General features: G+C 36.6%; 1 protein-coding gene across 1 annotated transcript in view; it reads right to left on the reverse strand.

The window, feature by feature from the left end:
- Positions 1 to 22,659, reverse strand: part of ctnna2 (catenin alpha 2) — a 406,153-nt gene that overhangs the window by 354,982 nt on the left and 28,512 nt on the right. Inside the window, exon 3 of the mRNA XM_015372952.1 lies at positions 8,499 to 8,694. Coding sequence (XP_015228438.1) covers positions 8,499 to 8,694 — 196 coding nt within the window. The remainder of the gene's footprint in view (positions 1 to 8,498; positions 8,695 to 22,659) is intronic.

The raw sequence follows: 22,659 nt of genomic DNA on the forward strand, positions 1-22,659 counted from the left end.
CATTTGATTTGCGTTTATCTTATTGTGTTTATTTTTTATTTCCCCACTAAATGAAAAAAGTAGGAATTTATTATTATCAAGAGACTATTAATAATAGTAGGTGAAATACAGCTGCAGACGAGCCGAGCGTGTGGTGACATCACGACTATGCTGCGTGTGTCCGTTCTCACCAAGTCCATACTTTCCTGTGTTCTTCTCAGTAACATACTTTGTGAGGAAACAAGTCAGTACTCGCATTCTTGTGAATTGAGAAACGATCAATGATCAACGATATGTTGCCAGAAAAAACTATTCTATTAAACACTCTGATAAGAGAAAAGTGTACATAGAAATGTAGTATGAAGTATGCAAATAAGGTTCAGCTAGTCTATTATTATTATTATTATTATTATTATTATTATTAAGTCTATTAAATAAGCTGGTGGTCAGTGAAGATGGTTGTGCTTGTGTTCCTCTATTTTATGTGGACTTTTCATTGAACTCCATTCATTTGTATGACCAAAGCATGACCCTAAACAAAACTACATTCCCGACCTAAACCGGACTCCAAGCACAAGAAGATAACTTTTTCTTATGGCAAGTCACCAAAATGTAGACTAGGAAACTGGTTTTAATCTGTCCCCACAAGGTAACAAAGAGAAGTCAGTGGGTGTGTCTGCATGCGTTTGGATTGTGAAGGTTTAAGTATGTGTAAGGGGGAGGGTTCTTGTGTGGGGGATGGGATCTTAGTGTCTGACAATAGAGGTCGAAATCCTGGTTGCATCATAAAGGGGCTCCCAGCATAGAGACTTGGTCTTATTGACCTGCTGTGGCAGTCCCTGAATGTGGGAGCAGCTGAAAGGACACAGATATTTGATGCTGATAAACCATCTCCCTGATGGAAGTAGGACAAACAGTGGATTATCAGAGAGGTTAGGATCTGAGGTAAAACTGCAGCATAAACCAAGTCCAGATCTGGTAAACGTATTCCACAATCACCATTGCTGTTTGCACAGCGCAGGCTCAGCCCTTCTTCTGCAGTGCTATCCAGCTTCCATTCCCCACTGTAATGCTGAGACACAGCATTCTTTTAATGGCCCTTTTAAAGTTTATAAGCAGCTTTGAAGAAAGCCTGGCTTGCTTCAACTTCTTTAGTTGGGAGGGATTCCCAGTTCATGAGAGGTCAGGGATGGGAATACCTAAAAACTTTCTGCATGCTGCATGGATGTACCCCAAGAGGATTCTCTCGAACCACCACATTATGACTAAAGTTAGAAAGATGGATGGCTGTCACCGAAGTGCATGATGGTTATCTTTTCTTTTGGCAAAATTAAGCCATCTGGCTGACTCACAGCCTGATTGTGCATTGTGTAGTGTACAGGGGGTAACAAGGGGTCATCAGCCTCTCACCATCACCTCCCGATTAGGAATCGTAAGTTCGGGGGAAAGTCAAACATGTTTGAAAATCTGTCGGCCAACTTAAGGTTGCATCAGAGTTTCAGGCTGCACAGCGTCAGAACATGCATTGTGAGCTGTAAACATTTAAACCCTGCAGTTTCATGATGCAGTTTGAGCTGCAGTTACGTGCAAAGATTGAAAATATCCCACAGTATATGCCCGGCTTTATGCAAACTTATGGAAAGGTGCAGGGAAAGATTTAATATGTCCAGAAATGTGTGATTTGATCAGGACATCATTTAAGCATGGGACCTCACACCATATCTTTTCCTTTAGCCATGTTGATGTTGATCTCCCTTAAATCCTAAATTCTAAATAGTACGGATAACAAACATCTCTGAAATATAACGTGTCTTATCTGAACAACTCATCTAAAGTAGAACGGGGTGCACCAATGGAGGCCCTTTCACACAGATCAATAGTGTTAGCTTAATTAATTTGGTAAAGAGGCATCGTTAAACCCTTTAGCTATTGTGTAAATTAATAATAAAGTATAAATTCAACTTTTTTTTTTATAAAACAGTGAACCAAGTGAGGTTATGTTAGTCCTTTAACTGTTAATGTATCATGGAAAGGAAAGACACGTTTATTTGTCACGTACATGACATGTTAGGAATATATATATATATGAAAACATTTACATGCAATAAAATAAGTGCTTAAAATAGATTAAAAACACATACAATAAATAATGTTTATAGTGCATTGTGGTTGTTTATTATAAACAAAATGTCAATCTTGCCTTAAGCAAATGAGTTCCAGTAGCAATGAGACATTCAGGGACTTTGTTCCATAAATGAGCAGCATGAATCCTGCCTTACTGTGCTTGGTTATAAATCTGGGTACAGAATGAAGCCATGAATAAAGGCAGCCTTAGGGTTCTGGCTGGTTTATAATGGACCATCAGATCAGAGATGTCTTTTGGGCCTCACCAGTTACAGATTATCAACTAACATGAGGGTTTTAAATTGTATTCGGCGACAGACAAGAAGCCAGTGAAAGATCTAAGAACGGGAGTTATGTGGTTCATCTGCTTCAGCTGTGCAAACACCACAGCAGTACTACTGAAAAGAAAATATGGACAAGATTTCTAACTCCTGCCGAGACACCAGTTCTTTAATCTTCAATAGGTTCTTTAGGTGATAATAGGAGAAACTCACTACTGTCCTTAGATGACTTAAAATTGACTGTTAAAATTCAGGTCTGCTTGAAGCTCTTATCTTTCCTTGACTTCAAATACGATTATTTCTGTGTTATCTTCAATTAAAGGAAATGCTGCTGGCACAACCACTCTTTAATTCTCTCATTAGATTGATACATCAAAAATCAATAATCATAGATCATAGTTTCCTGCCAAAATGATTATAGATTATATTCTCTTCAGTAAAAAAGTTTCAAACTCATCAAACTTGTACTTTACCTTTTACCTTACCCAAACAAAGAGTTTAACCTGCGTTGTTTATCACACAAGAAGCTGAGCTCCAACATAAAACTCTTTAAGCTTCCAAAGTCACAATTATCCCATAATAATAAAAGCCCAGATAAGAAATGTCAATAAAATCATTAGACCAGTAGGATAGCACTAAAGAAAAATAATATATCATAATTGAACTTTATTGATCTCAAATTGAAGAAATTTACCTCTGCATTTAACCCATCCCCCTTCGGGCAGTGGCCTGCCATTGTGTGGCACCCAGGGAGCAATCGGGGGTTAAGGGTCTTGCCCAGGAACCCAGAATTGAGGCAGTGTGATTCAAACCAGGTACTTGCAACCTTCTCAGAGCACAAGCACACTGCTCTAGCCCACTAGGCCAACACATTAAAAGCTGTATAAATGCGGCATAAATGCTTTTACTACAGGGTGAAACTATGAAGGTGTATAGATTTATCATTGAATAACTACATGTTGGTTGAATTTAAACTACTCATCAGAAAAAACTGTCAGTCGTGATGCGATTGCTGTGATGGAATTGTGGATGTGCTTAAAGTTACGTCTCAGTAATGTAGCCTGAGCAGGTCAGGGAAATACTCTAATATATTTAAGGCAACTAAACAGTATTACAGTATTTAAAAAACAACCAGCCATGTTTAAATTGATTTATATGAAAAAGGGTTACAACATCAGCATAAAACATCTATGTAGAAACTCAGAAAGAGCCTAATTCAAATTATTGACATCCTCTTTACCAGATGTTCATAGCTACTGCCAGGCCAGCTGACAGCTTTGCTGGGGCCCGGGACAACACAGTCTTTTTGCCAATATTTTACTGTCCTCCAAAGAAGTCATAGATGACTTCACTTCATAAATGTGGTTCGACTTGGTCTCCAAATGTCAAACGGTGAACTTTTTTTTTAGTGGCAAAGTCAATTATAATGTCTTTAAAGTCTAATTTCTTGGCAAGCTGATGCTCTTTGATGCAGTGCCAGACCATTGAACCTTTCCTGGGACATCCTGGAGTGCAGGTAGTTTTTTTATTATCTTTATTTTACTAAAAAAAAGAAACAAGGTCCTCCAATTCCAATAAAAAAGGTTGGGGGCAAAAGCCCCTTCAAGCCCCGAAAAACCTTCAAAAAAACTTTTTGTATTTTATGTTGAATATTTTCATCCCATTTATTGAATTTAGTGCACTAGTTGATCGTTTCTCTTCTTGATAGGAGAAGAGCAAGCACAGCAAAAATATTGCCTTGCTTGAGCCGCTGTATATTAGCCAGTCCCTAACAATTTTTTCCCTTCCACTGTGGGAGGTAGAATAGGTTAGATACTTTGGGGATTCTCTCCCCTCTGAATCTGCTGGCAGTTTATTAGCCATGTCTAAGAAAGGCTTCTTTTTTGCAATTACAAACATTCACTCTATCAAAATCAGTCTTTGTTGTTGACTACAGCGCAGGATCATTGAAATTAACAGTGTGATCCGTTTCCAAGCCACTATGCTCAGATTCTGCGATTGGGCAGCAGGCCCCTCCACCTGCACTGTGTTACCGGTAGGGTCGGCTCTCTCTGTCTCCTCCTAAAACAATCGCTCCCCCGCCCCCTTAAAGCTGCAACGCCTAACTTTGCTCTCCTTTACTCTCTTTTAAACTTCACCTGGACCTCTGCCATCCTTCTGCTCGTTTGACGCTAAGCTCAAGTATTTCTTTAAAAGAAAATGTGTTTTCCCCTTACACTAGCTAGCGGATGATATACAGTACTTTAAAACCACACTAAAAAACACATTGCTTCTTACCTGGCTCTAAATGGGCATCATTCTTCTGCAATTCCATTCCTGGACCTGTTCCTAACTAATTCTCAGTTTATTTTTAATATTTACTTTTAAAATATCTCAAGCATTTGGTGTCATCTTCCCTTTTTCTCTTTTTTCTTATCTGTGTTCTGGACTTCTGAAGACGTGAAATTCTTAGTTTGCAGCGAAACAAACTTTAAAAGTTGCAGCCTGCCGTTGTCCTGGTCAAACTATTTTATGTTGGGTGGGGAGAGATCTAAACATATTACATATACCTAATGCAGATATATTTATATATGCAATTACTCTAATATTAAATATTTGTATCACAAATATTTTCTGAAAAGTTACTTCTGCCTGTATTTTTAATGGTCAGTGTGTTAATTTTGGGCCCCCTCTGTCCTGGGCCTGGGACAATTGACCCCTTTCTAAGATTATATTTTACTCTCTCCATATCTCCAACCGAACAATTCTGAAAGCAGGAACTGTAGCACATGGAAAACCTTTATTCACCTATTGTGTTTAAAAATTAAACACAGTCGACAGATCAATTGTATGCTTTGTATAACAAGAGCAGAGGGACGGAGTTCGACAAGAGGGAAGTGAACACGTCAATCATGTTAACTGAGGTCAGCTTGACAAGCCCTGAAAATGAGATAAAAATCTTTTTAAAGGACTTTGCTGAAGTCTGGGTAGCTGGCTGATGCAAAATAAACAAAACAAAGTGTAATAAATTAAAAACATGTAATAGAATTTTGTGTTTTATCAAGTAATATTTCATTTGTTAAAGAGAACAATTGGCAAAATAAAAAATTGAAATGTATAGATTTTAAAGGTAAAAGTGTCACAAGTTGCAAAAGTTGTTAAAATGTATCTGTCGGGAATAATTGCATCCTTGTCTTTTTTCAATTTAAAATGGTTTCAGTGCAAACAATTTAAAATCTTTCAGAACATTTGTCTTAAAGGGTCTTAATGAGGTTTAAGTTTGATGTTTCAGTTTCCCAAATTTTGAGGCTGCAAAATGCATATCCAGATTCCTTCAAACTTGGAATCAGCCTTTTAGTTGCAACATAGAATCATCTGAATCAGATGCTAATTTTATCAACATTAGCAGCTTACTGCTTATCAGTCACAGCATTTTCACAGAGCTTTTAAAGCAGATATATGTTGTCACTCTGGGTTTGTATTTTGTTTTTGTTTTTTTTACAATGAAAAGGCTGCTAAGCAAATGTTTAAAAGGGAAATCAGCTTTAATGCTTAAGTTAACTGAACTTATAAGTCAGCCTAACTCTTGCTGCAGAGTTTCCCTGATGATTATTCCCCAATACCTGATAACAACTTCAAAAAATGACCCCATTTAATTTCAAAATAAGAGTTTACGCTCTGACTGATACAATCAATCCGATTAATCATGATTAATCAATTATTTAAATAATTGTGAACTCGTTTAGCAAACAATTAATCGTTACACGGAGCATGAAAACATGAAATTAACGGGAACAACCCACATAAAGCAGTAGTTATACTAAAGCTGTAAAAAAATTTTGGGAACATTTTCAAATTAATGATAATAAAAATTATTTTGTCAAAAGATAAGTTTCAGCTTCACCTGGTTTAAATCTCTTTAAGGAACCTTTTGCTACCCCATCATTAATCAATTCATCTAAGAAATAATCGACAGATGAATTAATTGACAAAACAATCAATAGTTGCAGCCCTAGTTTATACAGCATACGTAACTCACTTGGACAAAAAACTTGAGATAAAAACTGTTAGACTTTCCTTTCCTATCATAAAAATCCTTTTTTTGTTTTTATATGGCATGATCTTCACACCCTGATTCTGACGTGTTGAGCCCACGGCGAAGACCAGCATCCAAAGTGCAGCCAGCATGTACAAACCAAGAAGCTTTTTTCTTGAAGAATAGCGCTGACCACAGCACCACTCTGCCAAGCAGTCACACAAATAATGATGTATGATATCATTTATTTTGGCTCAGTAGGTAAGGAGCAGAGAAAGAGCTCGCTGACTATAGAGGAAAATTACTGAGTAAACATCCATTTATCACGTGCACATTTTTATACCGAGAGAATAAACCTCAGTGAGTCTGCCCTGTATCGTTATATGGATACTAGAATTTAGTTTGCTCATAAATCTAAAATAACACATCTTATTATCATAAGATGACTATTTTAGTAGGACAGAAGTCTAATGAGCCACTAACAGACTTTAAGGCAATTACAATTCAGTACAGGTCTGACTGTGCATGTGCTGCGATTTGAAGGACAGACTCTCTTATTAACACCTCAAAAGTCCTATGTGTCACTAAAGGCAGCAGTGGACTGCAGTAGCAGCCAAACAGTGTTGAAAATCCAACTTTAGCAATCCAGCAGCAACACCTCAAATGTCTTTATTGTAAATGCATCACCATTCTGGAAAGGAACTTTTGAACAAACAGTAAAGATGCAATGATTTTCTTGTGCCGCAGAAATAATAAAGTTTTCAACTAATAGAACATTTTGAAACAAGATGAGGTAATTTACCACAATCATGTTCAGATTGATACAAGGATTGTATACTCAAACTATAAATCTGACTCTAAGTTAAGACAAACGGTTGGAGCTTTGTTAAACCTAATTACTGTTGCTGTTTTTGAAGACAGAGCTTTTTAGGTTCAGAATCGTGACTGTTAATGGACTATATTCCACATAGATATGCATTTATAAAGTCTTAACATTTAGCAAGGTTCCCCACAGACAACGGAAGCTTTAAATATTATAGCTCCTGAACTTGACCTAGTACAGTCATAAGGTCGCATGCATTTAGTGAGGCCTGAAAATAATGGCTACATAATGTTCTGTTTGTGCCAGTCTGAAATTATTCTAAATTTGTGAGTTAATCTCACATTTCTGACATCTTTTTTCTTTCAGGCTCCTTCCCAAAACATTAGAATTTTATGTCAATTCTCACTATATTCAGCGGTTATTATCCGAGGGGAAATCATACAAGAAAAAGTTTGTCACAAGGAAAACTCTTCAATCTGGAAGCCTCAAGCTAAACCCTACCAGCATATCCTGACTGCCATGTTATCCAGATCCATTACTGCCAACAAGTATGCCAACAAGTATCCCCAGCAGCCAACATCATCCAGGACTCTGCTTTGTGTTTCTATCTGCCTTCCAACCAAGCTGCAACCCACCTCCACCCCATTTACCACCTTAGCCTACCTCTTACTCCAATCAGCTCTTCCTTTATCCCCAGTCCAGCACTAGCATCCAGGCCACGTGGGGAGGACAACCCTGTTTTTATGAATTTGCCCATTCCATTGCCATCAGCAATGCTCAGCTCTATGTCTTCTCCTGAGGCCTGAGCTCAAAGATATTTATATTCATTCATGTTAATAAACTCTCTAATTGCCTCTTTGTTTCCTTGTGAGTCTCTCCAGGTTGATAATCCATTTAAATTTATTTGAATAACTAATCTCAATCACAGATACAGATTCATACTCTTTGCCTCATCTGAGCAAAACTACAGACATCTTCATACTCAGGAAAAAATTGTAAGTCATTCATTTCTTTGTCCAGAAAAAAAACAAAAACAAAAAAAAATATGTAGGTTTAAAAAGACTGGCTTTAGGAACCTAGAAGGCGATCATTAAATCATAAAAAGTTTAATAAAAGTTCAAGATTAAAATGTTTATTGAGAACAAAACAAATAATCACAGTTAAGAAGAATAAAAACATTTCTATTTGCCTTCAGGTAAAATGTAATGATGCTCTTTTAAAACAGATATTTAGTCTTAGACATCAACAGCAGCAGTAAATATCTATGCAAACACACCTTGTTTACGAACATCCTCCACTGCAGCAATGAGCTCCTCCTTTAGGTCCTGGCTGTCTTTGGCAATCTGCTCGCCCTTTTCAAGAAAGTTTTGGGTGGCCTGCTCCACAGACACTGCCAGCACGTGAGCCTTCTTAGACCGCCCCTTCTTCTTGCTGGAGGGTCCCTTGTTGCTGGTGTTCACCAGTGTAGTCACCTAGGAAACATCAGAAGGTGTTACTGTTTGAGAAACAAACTAAGAAATACAAAAAACAGTGATAGAATAAATTGTGACCTATGTGTTTTGTCTATATTGTTGGCTTTGGACTGGTTGTGGATATGATGGATAACAATTAAATCTCATCCAGAATAACTGAAACAAGCTTTTCATTAATAGTATGTTGATTAAACCTCAATGAAAAAAGACAAAGAACAGGCACAGGTGGATATTAAAACTTATATTTAATTTTTGTGCTTGTTTTAAAATAATTTTTAGGAGGAAAAAAACACTTTCATTATGACTTCAGGGAAGGCATCCAAGTTGCCCTCTGTTGTTTTGCTGGCCGGGTCCGTCTCCCAGCACAATGGCCACACATTAATGCCTTAATGCTGCTGGCAACTCTCACGCTAGTATCCCTAGGATTGCAATTAAAAATCTGTCTCAGACATTTGTTTCTGTTTTGATTTAAAAATGCCGCAGAGGAAAACATGTAAACACCACTGTAGCTAGAGCTGGCTAGCACTGTATAAACATGGGATTGCAGGAAAACACGATGCAGCTTTGACCACCTGCTTAGCACAATTCCTTTGTTGCAGACCAGGCTGGTTCCTTTTAAACAAACTTTCTATTTAATGCAAGTTTTTGAGGATTCAAATTCTAGTCAATTCCAAAATCTTTTACAAAATCCCCATGTTGATTCAAAAGTCATTACGTTTGTAACTTGGACTTGAGTCCATAAAAACAATTTTTAACCATATGAGACACTGCCTTTTAAATTGGCCAAATATGAATTAGGATTAGTGCTGCTAGCGGCAATTGGGCACAACAGGCATAGTCTCAGCTGTGTCATTATATTGCAATGTGAATAGTTATTCAAATATGGAGGAGTGCATCGCTTTAAAAAGCCTCTAAGAGCAAAGTTATGTCTTGTCAAGCTCGCATTACTTCAGTTTCTAGTCTGGAACATGAACTTTAATGATGCATGTCCTAATCTAAGAATAGTGGTGCTGATATGAGACCAAAGCAACCTTTTATATGCAAGTGTGGTTGTTCAAACAGTCGATGATTATTTGAATAAACCTTCTCTCTGGGTCTATCTTTGTAGCCCCTTTTTGGAAAACATGATTCATGTATTTTATATTACCTCCACTTAATTTTCTTATTCAAATGTGAAAGGATAAGCGCCTCAAGATAAAATTCTTCTTTTCAAGGGTGGAGAATAAAGATGAAAACAAACAAAACAGAACGATAAACAAGACAGTTGCAGCACTATAAATAATACAATCACACCATACATTAAAATGCAAGCAAGTCAAATGCATGCAAGTTCTAAAATAAAGATGCTATTTGACATTTACACAATATGATAACAGTTATTATGCATACCAAAAGAAGTTATAAATAGTTTGAATATGTTAACTAAGGGTCTTCCTAACCACATAAACAGATGTTATACAGTAGAAAGAGGATGCAGAATTCTTTCAATCAAATGGTGCTTTATGTTGAATTTGAATGAAAAGTTTCCCATTTTTTATTGATCGCCAGGACAACAAAAAGTAATTTTGTTGCTGTCTAAGAATATTTGAGGGGCTATACTGCATAAAGCATGGTTTCAAATAATCAGAATAACTAAGCTTAATCCATCTAAACTTCAATAATAAAGCAAACTAGTTAATACACCTCTAAAGGAATAAAACAAAATCACAATAATGGTTTATAAAATGTCTTTATACGTTTTTTAGGTTTAAAACTGACCACCAAAATCCACATTTAGACTCATTTAAAACAATTCTAAAAATAAGAAAGATAAGCAAACCAGTCATCATTACTTGACAGTTGACAGCTACTTTTTCAATGTCACTTTTTTAGATTATCATGTTTATACTCCTGAATAATGACATCATTATTTTACATTTTAATTCTGTATTTGTTTTGAGTTATTCTGATTTATTTATGATTAACAGTCACAGTCACAGAGCAGGATTATATGATGAAAACCAAAGCAGTTTAACAGTGGGGCCAGCCTAGATGAAGCCTACTGTCAAGGAAACAGCTGTGTAACATAATGCCATCAATGATCCAAAAATCTCATGAAAATTCATGTTCTGCAAGACAAAAGATAATGTCAACCACCAAGAAAATTATAGAAATACACTGAACAGATTAGAGAAGGAGGCACAAAGGTACACAGAGGGTAAGTTTGAAAACACAATTTGTTACATTCACACAAGCCAACTTTCATAGGAGCACCCAATGTGACCAAACTCCAAAAAGAGTAAATTCTGTGTCTCAGAAATGTATCAGTGCCCCTCCAGCTGGTAATTGGCCTTTGAAAAGCCTATATACCATGAATACTATCAGCATTTTATGCAGGACAAAAATGATGTACTGTACACTGCCACAAGCCACAAACTATACCATCCATGAAAGTAACTCTCAGAGCGAGCAAGCTTTCAAACATTACAGTCCTGCATAAAACCTAAATACTTTTTAGAATGGTATGGCTGTGCTCACTATGATAAAAACACCATAAATACAGCTCCGTACTCAAGGAAATATAAAAATTCTACTGAACAGCCTTCTCTTTTTTTTCAATAAGATTGACTGTGATCCAGTGCAAGCAAACTCTTCATTTCTTTTGCTTTTTTTTTTTTTCTAGGCCCCAATGTTCCTATTTGTTAATTTTTACTTTAACAGTAAAATTCTAAATCTACCTTCCTTCCCATTTGATTGATGCTCAATAGTTTTAAACGCACTGCAACCTTTTTACATGGTGCACTGATCAGTGGGATGACCAGTAAGTCGTAAATCCGTACAGCAATGCGTAGCCATTCAATTTTCTGCCTTCAGCCTCTGAGAAGCATTTTCAAGTGATGCTTTAACTGCTAAGGGTTAGAAAGATGTTTGCCCGTATATGTGCATAACGACAACTGTTTATGCACAACTCCTGGGATACTTTACCTCCTCTTACATATCCATTAGTTTTATACAGTAGATGACGTTTTTTATTAAGCAAACTGTGATGTTTTATATTAAGAAGGAAATGAGCATTATGAGGGAATGTTAAGTGTGATGAAGCTAAAATAGGAACAATCAGAGGGTTGCACGGTTGTTGCACAGAAGGCACTAACATTAAACCATACGCAACAACATTGCAGAAAGATAAAAGGACGAAAAGAGAAGCTATACTGACTTCATATACAGCTCATTTGTTTTTGGCGTTTTTCAGCCAAGACTAAATCCTGCATTATTACACGTAGACATACTCCAATCCAGTGCAATTAAAATAGGATAAAGGTTACATACTTTGATGCATAAATGGGCACAGTCTTGTGATATTCTCATTCAATGTTTGTCTAAAACTACCTTCTCTATCAACGAGAGAGCAGAAGATTACTTCTTTATGAGTTAAAGCCTCTAGGGTGAAAATAAACAGCAGTATTGATCAAAATCAGAATTAGCAGTTGAGATCTGAAATATGCACTGGTCTGAGTGGAGCAAGATAATATAACAATAATTATTTTAACATACCATATAATTTATAGGCCAACACTGTAGATATGAAGAAGGTGAAACATTTTAGGATACAATATGTAGCAAGAGGGACTGCACTGCGGAAATGTCAACATGAGAAAATCTCAGCCTGCAAAGGTTTAAACAGGTTAGGATTTTTAGAGAAAACCTCCCATAGAGATAATTTAAAAAGCAGAGGCAGAGTTTGAGATCAAAAAATAAAAAAGAAACATTAAAATTGCAAGATACAAAAAGCGTGATAAAAAGAGGAAAGTAAAACCAATGAAAGGAAACCAATTTTGCAAGTTCTATCCTGTATATATTTATATATATCCTTAAACACAATCTAAGACAGTTAATCTAAGGAGCTAACCAACATCAGGTAGTAAGTATATCAATGTGCATTAGTGATCTAGCAGAGACACCAAGAGTGTAGGCTTAAAAAAAATATAGAATCCTCCACATCAAATAATCAAATAAATATTTCTAAACAAAATGCTATGTGGAATGCAAACATAACCGAGGAATCAAAGTCCTTGTTTTACTTGGATTCTATTTCACCAGGATTTACCTTAAGTTTCAAATATATCCTTCATAACTTCAAAGGCAGAATAAATAAAAGTAAACATGCAGCATACATCAAAGAATAACGTTCCAAATTCTTTCACAAATCTGCTTTTGAAGAAGCTTTAACTGTCAATGTGGTCCTGAACATCAGCACTCAGAGAAATCAAAGCCAAAGTTTAAAAAGGAAAAAGCTTTGGAAAGTTAGTGAAAATCTATTTACAAATCTCACAAAGTTTGGGACTTGAACTGATATCATACGGTACTAATAATTTAACAATCATTTTTCTGTTAGCATTATTTTTTTTCTTAACAGAAAAACTACAACAAGCACTGAATAAAATCAAAAATCACACTAGCAGTGAAAGCATAAAGTATACAAGACTTTCCTTGTGGATGAACATCAGCACTTGACATTGAACGCCCAAATTATCACTGACTGTAGAAATATCCCACTGGACCTCAAGGAACATAAATTCTGTGCCGCTCCATTGTTTCTGCACACTTTATTACTTTTCCAAATCCAATATTCCCCAATGATAGGCCATACCATAACACAACTTTTTTGGACTTTTCTTTTTATTACATAGTATTTTATTGTCAGGCTTTCAATATCTGTGAGCCACAACAAGCAGCATTATGATAAGAAATGCTTTAAGTATATTATAATATTTAAAAGAGATTCATCCCATTTTTTTGTGTTGTTTTTAAAGGCTGTAGTTGAAAGTCCAAAAAGTTATAAAGGTTTCACTGATAAAAGTTTGCATTCATTTACTTTTGAGATACAAAAACAAACCTTTTGGAGAATCTAGACATTCACAACTAGATCCTAAAGAATCAAGAAGAAAACCGATTAAAACTTCCACCTGTCTGCTTTCAGTGCCTGGCGGTTCAATGCTAAGCCTTGAGCTGAAGACAGCTGATAGTAAAAGCCTTGATGAAACACAGTAGTGACAGATTAAAATAGGTAAAATATGTTTAAACCAGAAAAATAATTTTAGCAGGGACATCTTTCTAGCAGCTCAAACAGATCAATTATATTGTGGACTCCTCACTCTACCAACCTCACTCTAATATGCTGTACTTTCAAAGAGAGACTGGCTCTCTGCTAGAGACCTTTATTAGACTTGAAGCTACATATCAGTAATGCGTCTGTCATACATCTGGGTTCAAATCTTTTTTGCATTAATAACACAGATTTAAATGTATTTTATTACAAAGTAGACAAACACAAAGTTGCCATTTTCTGTTAAGAGAAAAAAAGGGATACAGGACTTAATTTTTTCTTTCAAACTAAAATCTGAAAAGTATGGTATTCATATGTTTTTAACTGGAATTTTCAAAATAAAGCTTAATGCACATACTGAATTAAAGAAGCGTCTAATAATTAAATAATTTTGTTTTTCAGTTTTAATTAACAGGGTATAAAAGACTACTGATTCATGAAGCAGGGGGGTTTGAAAAATAATTTTTATTTCTTCGCACCCCTTTTCAGACAGTTTACATTAATCAATGTCCGTCTCTGGCTGTATATACTGACACATTTATTTGGTGGAGGGTTTTGTTATTTTCCATTTATGTTAATCTGAATTTAGTTTGTTTGGAAACTGGAGTTTGGTTTGATGTTAACCAGTCTCTTTTTGTGTGTATTTGGCTGTTTGTTTGAAATATTTTTTTTGAAGCTGATTTATTTATTTTTGTTTGTATAAATTGTATGAAATAAATTCCTTTTCATCGTCTTTCAGAAAGAATACTAAGATTTATAAGGTTAAGAATGACAAACACCAAGGAACAGTAGTTTAATTCAGGCTTAGGCTATCAAACTATATTCCAATTTAGGAGAAATAGCTTGAATATTTAAGGGCTGTCTTTTAGACAGGACAGAATCATGAATGCAAAACTAGAGCAAAAATGAAGCATTTTAGTACAGGGATTCCCAAAGTGTGGTCCGCACACCCCTACCACTAGGGGGTGCACAGACAAATAATGTAATGGCGGTCTGTTAATTACACAGGTAGATTTTTTTTCCTCACACAATAAAGATGTGTAAATAAACATTTCCTTTGAAACATTTAAATTCAAACATTAAGAATAGTAATATTACAAGAAAATGGGTTTAATTAGAAGATTTTTTCTATGCTTCAATTTAATATGCATCATAGAGGAAGTTAGCCCTCTATGCACTGTAGAAAGCAGCTAGTCTGTAGACTCTACTCTAAAGAAACAAACAAACAGCTCTGCCCATGGTGCTGTGCCTGAACTGTAACACCGGCTACTGTGGTGTGCACACCATGCTCACACTGCAGCTGCTTCTGGAAAAATTGGAGGTAGACACAATTTCTTGAATATGAGAAATCGTTCAGAGAGCTGTAATATTTGTCATTGGTTAATGTGATTCTATCAGAGTTTAGTCTGCAAATCCACCTTTACAGACTTCCAAGGTTTTCTGTGCAGGTTTGATCAATCCGAGTGCCTATTTTGTTCTCTCGCTGCAGGTGAAAAATACCCAGGATCCTGTTGTGGATGTTGTGTGGGGGCAGATTAGGCATGTGTCAACCCAGTTTGGACACAGAAGAGGTTGCGCAGCTAAGAAAGTTTAGGAACCTCTGTTCTTGTTCATCGTTTTTGGTAATGTATTAGGTTGTGTTTGCCTAACATGAATTTTAAAGTAAATATATAGAGGTTAATTGCTGTAACAGAAAAATACAGAAAATTAGGAATTTTGATGTTTTTAAGACAATACCTAAATCAAATATTTTTCATCTCAGAAAATGCTGTATACTGTGCCAACTCAATTATGGCTGGCAGACCTGTTCATAAAGTGTTCAACATCTACATAATGACAATGGCCACACGGTGTGCTAGAAAACATGCTCCTTTTTGCCAACCAAAAGCTGTTCTCACAAAACAAAAAGTGTGCCTAAAGACCACTTTTTAATTAGCAATGATCATGCATATGCATGAGGAAGGAACAATCTTTGCTACAAGATGTAACTTCTCTGGGCAGTGGACTGAGTCCCCAGTGGAGGGAATGAGCTGGAACAATCCCGGGTGGACAAATTAAACCCTGACTCATGTATGCAAAAGTTACACAAAAGGAAGCCCATATCTTAAAGTAAGTTCACTTTTGATTGGTTTACATAAAAAAGTCAAGAGCAGCAGGTTTTGCAGCTGTCATTTTGCACATATCTGATGTTGCTATTTTCAAATATCCATTACTGTAAAAATTATCAAAGCTGTATGCATATATTGTTAAAACACTTTACAGTTCAGTATTTCATTGTTTATTTTTTAACTGCTCACTATTATGTTCTTATACATAATAGTGTATATGTATAATGTATAATTCTTATACATTTTTCTAAGGTCTACATTTGTGTGACCATTTTTTTCTGTAGTCTTTTTCCTGTGGTAAACAGCAGAATTTCCCCATTGTGGGACGATAAAGGGATTTTCTGTTCTATTCTTTTCATGGACATTATTTCTTTTATCTTTACCCTTTCTTGCACCCGCTGTTTATTAAGGAAGCCTGGTTTAAGCTTTTGCTTGTCATTCTTTACTGCAGCCAAAGGGGTAGGATGAGTCATGTAGTTTTTTTTTCTCTTTGTAGTGCTTTTTCTAAGAAAAGGAAAATATAAAAAACAAAACAACAAAAACAAAAAAAGGGAAACCAGCATCTGTGCAGAGAAGCAGTTCCTAACCCTGGGGAGGCCATATGCTGAAATTGGGTAGTGTCAAATGACAACATCCCGAAGACAGATGAATCTGTGTTTCACAACATCTACAAGTTACCTCTGGGGACAAACAATGCATTCTGACATTTTGAACAATTTACTTGCAGTTCTTACCAGCCTAAGAAGTCATTTAAAAAAAAAAAAAAATCTCAGATTACTTTAGTTTCTGACTAACTTTGTTTCTGGTGTTTATCTAAATGGTCACAATGACATTTCGAAGACAATTACAGTTTGAAAGTCTGGTATATTTTGCAAACCTTCCCTATGAAAAAACAAAAATCGATCCAATTTAACCAGTAGATGAGCACCTAATATTCTTTGCCACTCATTGGTCTGCTTTGGAGTTTTCCTGAACTTTTATTGACCCAAGTCCTTGTTTTCAGAAACATCTATAAAATATAAAAGTGTAGCTCTTCTAACTAGCCAAATTACCTCACCATCTATACATTCCTTCCCAAGAACTCAAGTTTAGATTTAAGTGATCAGGAAAAATGCCTTTCTCTGACAGGTGAAAAAATAAAAGGCATCTGCCACTAACTCTAAAACTGACCATCCTAAAGGTAATCAATAGGTACCTTTGCTTTGTTATTATTCTGTACATGCTTAAAAATAAAAATCTAAGAGTTCTTGCAGAACATTTTTTTTTTAAAGATTGTGTGTGAGAGAGTGTATAGCATCACTGGGACGTCAGCTCGTTGATTCTGATGTAGCTTTAAAATACACCTCAGACTTTTAGGCAACTTTAGACCTATCATCTTTAGAAAGTACTTTAAACTTGTGAAGTGTGTCACTAACGCATCGGAAGCCGATGTAACACTTTTTTTTTTTAAATCCATGTTGAATATCAGCAAGACAAGCCTCACAAAAGGGATGTAAATAGAAGATACAAAGCTTTAGCATTGATACTAAAGTTTGGTACACTTCAGCAGCCTGGTAGCTGTAACATTATGTCCACTGATAGGGGGTTTAAATAACATGAATTATCTCTCCATTGTGGGATCTGTTAATGGGTCAGATATAACAGGCAGCAAATAAATATTTTAATGTCACGGTTGATGGATTCCTCTCTCTTCACCACAACCTACCAGTGCAGAAGAGTCCCAAAAGCAACCAGGCTTGATAGGACTTCAACCTGACAACATCCCTTACTGCCAGTGTTCACCATCAATCAGGTTCGGGTTTGTTGCCGTGAGGTACCGCAGGCCTTACAGCCACAGCTGCCTGCAGCTGCAAAATCTAGACAGTAAATATGCTCCACTCAGACTCCATGTTCCCAGCTTTCCCCAGGATATTGAAGAAGCTCTCTTGGAAGTGGAAGTTGAAAATGTCCCTGAGCAAGGGCTTGGTCATATTTTCAGCAGAAACCTCACTAGCCTAGGCCTGCCGAGTCCATCTGACTTCCTCCTCTTACAGAACATCACAGGGTGGTGATCAGTGGAAAACTCTGTCCCTGTTTTCAACCACTGCCCAAGAAATGTGGTCAAAGGCTGGAAGACGCGACTACAAAGTCGATCCTTGATTACTGGCCCAAGGTGTCCTGGGGCTAAGTGCATCCCAGATTCTAAATACAAGTGGCTGAAATGAGCTTTCTCCGCAGGGTTTTCATCCCTCTAGAGGTGATCCAAGCATGTCTCACCAGTAAGAAGCTGAGGGGACAGTCCTGGAAAAAGCAGAAGATAACTGCTGGATAGCTGCAAAACCGTCAGCATACTTACGGTGACCTTAAACTCAACAGTGGACAATCAACCATCAGAAAAGAACCTGGTCTTATCAATCACATTTTTTTAACTACAATGGATGAATGTACAATAACGGAAGGGCAGGGCAAAAAGATGGACCATGTTGGGATAAGCTAGTAGAAATAGTCCTTTAGGGTTACAATAGAAATAAAGTTGATAAAAATAAAACTGCCTCAAGTAAACACAGGCCATTATGTTTGTTGCTTCCAGGTGTGCTGGACTAATTGGAGAAGTATGAGGCACCTGTTTCTCGACAGAAGCTCTTCCTTTCTCTGAAGCAGCCCAGTCCATCGTGCCCCTAGGTCTTGCATTTTTTATTCTGTTTACTGCGTTTGTTTGAATTTATGGTTAAATACATTTATAAGTAGACTCCTCTTCTCGACTCCCCTTTCTTTGTTGTGGCTTGTGGGCAAGCAGCAGCAGTGTTTGTCTAATGATTGTAAAACAATTTCTTTTGGACTTGGGCAAACTGACCTGACTACCCATGTCTGTGGAGAAGGGGCACTTTGAGGATGTGCTCCCGCTTCCTTACTCTATACCACAAAAACACAAACAACGTGTTTCTGACCCTTTCACTTAATTGGGGAAAGCAGTAATGCTTCAACTGCTAACAGAATCTGGCACAGGTCCATCCTGGGAACTCACAACACTTACATGTCAGTTGCTTTTCTTTTGGCACAGGCTGGAGTACAAAATATCAACTCTTTGTGCATATCCCAGAGTCTCTTTTTCTGTATAAAGCACGCTGCAAGTAAACAAATATCAGGATTGGATTATTTGATTTAAAACCCAAATAGACAGGTACTTGAATTTACTTTTTTATCCACATAATCATGGGTAATGCTATAATTAACATGTAAATTTTGTGTCCTGCCATCAAGGTGGATATTATTTTAACTCCAAAGTAGGATATGCCAAAAGTATTGCTGCAGATTATGCAAAAACTATTAATGAAATCTGCATACCCTGATTGCCTTCTATAACAGGATAACGTGCCCTAACACATAGCAAGAATAAAAAATAGATTAGCAGAACATCTGATTAATACAAAAAGTTTGAAGTGTTGACTTGGCCTCATTGTTTCCCCAGTCAATCCCTTTGAGCATCTGTGAGACAAACAGGTCATATGAAACCCCACCTCCAAGAACTTCTGTCAGCATCTGCTATTAACATCCTGTGACAGTTTTCACACCACACCTTTAGGGGTCCCTTAGAGCATATGCCATAATGGATCAGAACCCTTTGGCAGCGAGAGGGGGGGTCAATAACTGTACAGGTTGTCATGATGTTATGCCTGATCTGTGTATATGTCCTTTATCTGACTTAGGTACAGTCAGTACATTGCAAATTACTTTGAAGATTTTGTTGGGGCTGCGGCATTAGTTTGAAAATACATACTGAGACTTAAAATACACGAGGCTGGCAACCTACAGACCATAAAGAACCATATCACACACCTTAAGCATTTTAAAATGACCAAAACAAAAATTGGCAATTTCATGTCAGTTACGTGATTTCAACCAATGTAGCTACTGTATATTAGCAATGTCTGCAGTGCAGTTGTATAATAATCTAAATTGGTTGTTCTGAAGAAGGTGCACAAATCAGAAGCTATTAAAAAACATAATGCAGTCTTTTTTTAACACACCTGTCTTGTGTTGAGATGTCTGCAGTAGAGGATTACACTAGCATTAAGGTTTATTTATGGTGAAACTGACTCGCTAAGCACATCTTAAATGGTGCTTTAACGGAAAAAAAAATATCATTGCCAAATTTACTATGACAACTCCCCAAACTCATCTGAAATTATCCCAATCAGAGGGTGATTCTTCAGTGGTTTCAATGAACTCTCTTAGAGGTATAGCATCCCTTCCTGCCTCTGAAAACTGAGGTCCGGGCTGACTCCTTTTCCGCTAGCTTAGTGGATTATGACAGTGATGCAGCCTGAGGCCCTAATCCCCTCACTAACCATACCCCCCTCCCCACTTTATGTTAAGCCCCATGACAAAAAACTTTCTGCTCGTCTGGTGCCAGCCAAAAGTCATAGCCAATTTAGGATGGCAGGAAAACAAAGATTGTTTAAATATCCAGCGCTGACAGCCAGCACCACCCTTCAGGTTTCCTCCCAGCCCATTATTATAGCCCTGTGAAGTAAACAAATAATACATGCTGTGATAAATTCTTCAGTTAATCTATTTCAGTCACAGTCACAGCCTCCAAAGAGCATGAAGAGAGAACAGCACTGAAACAGGACCAGATCATTTCTACATCCCCTCTGCAAAGCCCCAAGTAAATTACATTGTGCATCTATTATCAATAACAAGTATGTACCCTGAAAAATATACAAAAATGTCTTAGTTAATTTAACTGGTGTAATTTTGATTCACAACAACAAGTAAAATATGGCAGCACCCCAAAGTTTCTTTTTCTTTTTAAATGTTTCTGAATATATATTACCAAAGAAAAACAGAAGAGGCTTCAAGCTGTGTCGACAAATATATAATTTTAACAAGTTTTAGACCTTTTCTGAAAATCCAATGCAAATCTTACTACAAGAAAAATTGAACCCCAAAAAAAAGGTTTTAGATTCCATTTATAATCAAGTTTTGGTGCATCCTTTTCAATATAAATAGTTTCAGCACCTTGTATGAGGTTGAGATCTTAGGAACCTGCAGATGTACTGTTAATCTGTTCACTAAAGCAACCTTGTGTAATGTCCATCTTCAAAAACCCTGCTAACATATTTGACTCAAGTGTTCTGCCTGTTAATGCAATCATTCACTCATTATAAAAACTATATGAGAGTAAACAGAGGCAAAGATTTCTGTAAAAGAAAATGTCACAACATAGAGCCTAACAAAGGTATTCATGTATCCCATGCACCTCTTTCTTGCTGAAAACATCTTGCTGAGGGTTAGCATTTCTCCCATCCAGACAAGCTGTTCCGAGTTTATGGAAAGCTTTATGGAGAAAAACTCAAAACAACACTGCTAAAAAAATCTCTCAGAGGGTTTGAAACAAAACCGCTCAGAAGTGGATCTGAGGACACTTACATGGTAACGGGGGGGTGGGGGGGAGAGAGGGGGAAAAAGGACAAACTAAAGCAGCCAATGTGTGCACTAACTTGCTGCAGAGTTACTGCATAACTGTTCATTTAAAACATCTTCATATAGTATATGAAGATGTTTTAGATCCGGCAGATGGCCGCTCCCACTGAGCCTGGTTCTGCTGGAGGTTTCTTCCTGTTAAAAGGGAGTTTTTCCTCTCCACTGTCGCTACAAGCATGCTCAGTGTGAGGGATTGTATTTGAGTCAATGAGTCAATGTGATCAACTGGTTTTCCTTAGATAGAAAACTTTGAATCAATTTGACTGTATTATCTGGTTGAATTGTAAAGTGCTTTGAGATGACTTGTGTTGTGAATTGGAGCTATAGAAATAAACTGAATTGAATTGAATTTAATATGTTGGAATGTCCCAGTCAAAGTCAGGAGTTAATTCTAAATAAGAAACTTTAGTGAGAATTTAAATATTATTTTTCTTATACTTTAAAGGCACGCCATTCTATTTTTCTTGGAGTGTCACAAAACTTGCAATATGCAGCATTTTGGTTACAAGGCTAAAGCTGAGAAAGTGACTAGTGTGAATACTACTAAACAAAGAGCACAAGCCAAAAATGGACAAAATTACAAAGTCAAATTCTCTTAACAAGATAAATTAAAACAAATTTGAGTGAATACTGGAGGACGGATGGGCATTCGGAGACATGCAGAGAAAACCATTAAAAAAGTTCTTGCATGACCACTCAGAAGTGGATTTGAGGAAATGTACATGGTAAGGGGTAAAGAGGGAAAAAAGAAAACAAGCGGTAGCAGCCAGGTGTTTGCTCTAAATTCCTGCAGCATCCATTCCATTTCATCTGATTTCTAAGTTGAGTTTACTGTTACTGTGGGAAAACATGGTACAAACTTTTCCCAGAAGATGTGAACTCCTTCGGAACAAACATGAAGACTAAGAAACGAGGGCAGTGTGATTGCTGAGCAGGATAGAGAAAACAGCATTTCTACAGTCTAGGTGAAAATAAATAAAACTCTTGCCTTTTAAGCAATTATTTAGCTTGAAAATGGTGATTTAGTAATATATATATTCAGCTGAGGCAAATATGTCCATTTTGATATATGAACAATAAATAAACGGCTAACTGTTAGTACTGACTTTAATGTAACCTTATATTATCAATTTCTAAACAAATAACTTAAGTAAACAAAATTAAATAGAAAGAGCAAGACTAAAGCAGTTTGATAATTGTAACACCAACTTTGATACTAATTATTTTAATCTGATCATTTTGGCCTTCTCTTGTTCTGAATGATGCAAGCATCCTGCAGGCAAATAGTGTTAATAATCAGGATGG

Source organism: Cyprinodon variegatus, unplaced genomic scaffold (genome assembly GCF_000732505.1).
Source record: "Cyprinodon variegatus isolate N-32 unplaced genomic scaffold, C_variegatus-1.0 Scaffold78, whole genome shotgun sequence".
Lineage (NCBI taxonomy): Eukaryota > Metazoa > Chordata > Actinopteri > Cyprinodontiformes > Cyprinodontidae > Cyprinodon > Cyprinodon variegatus.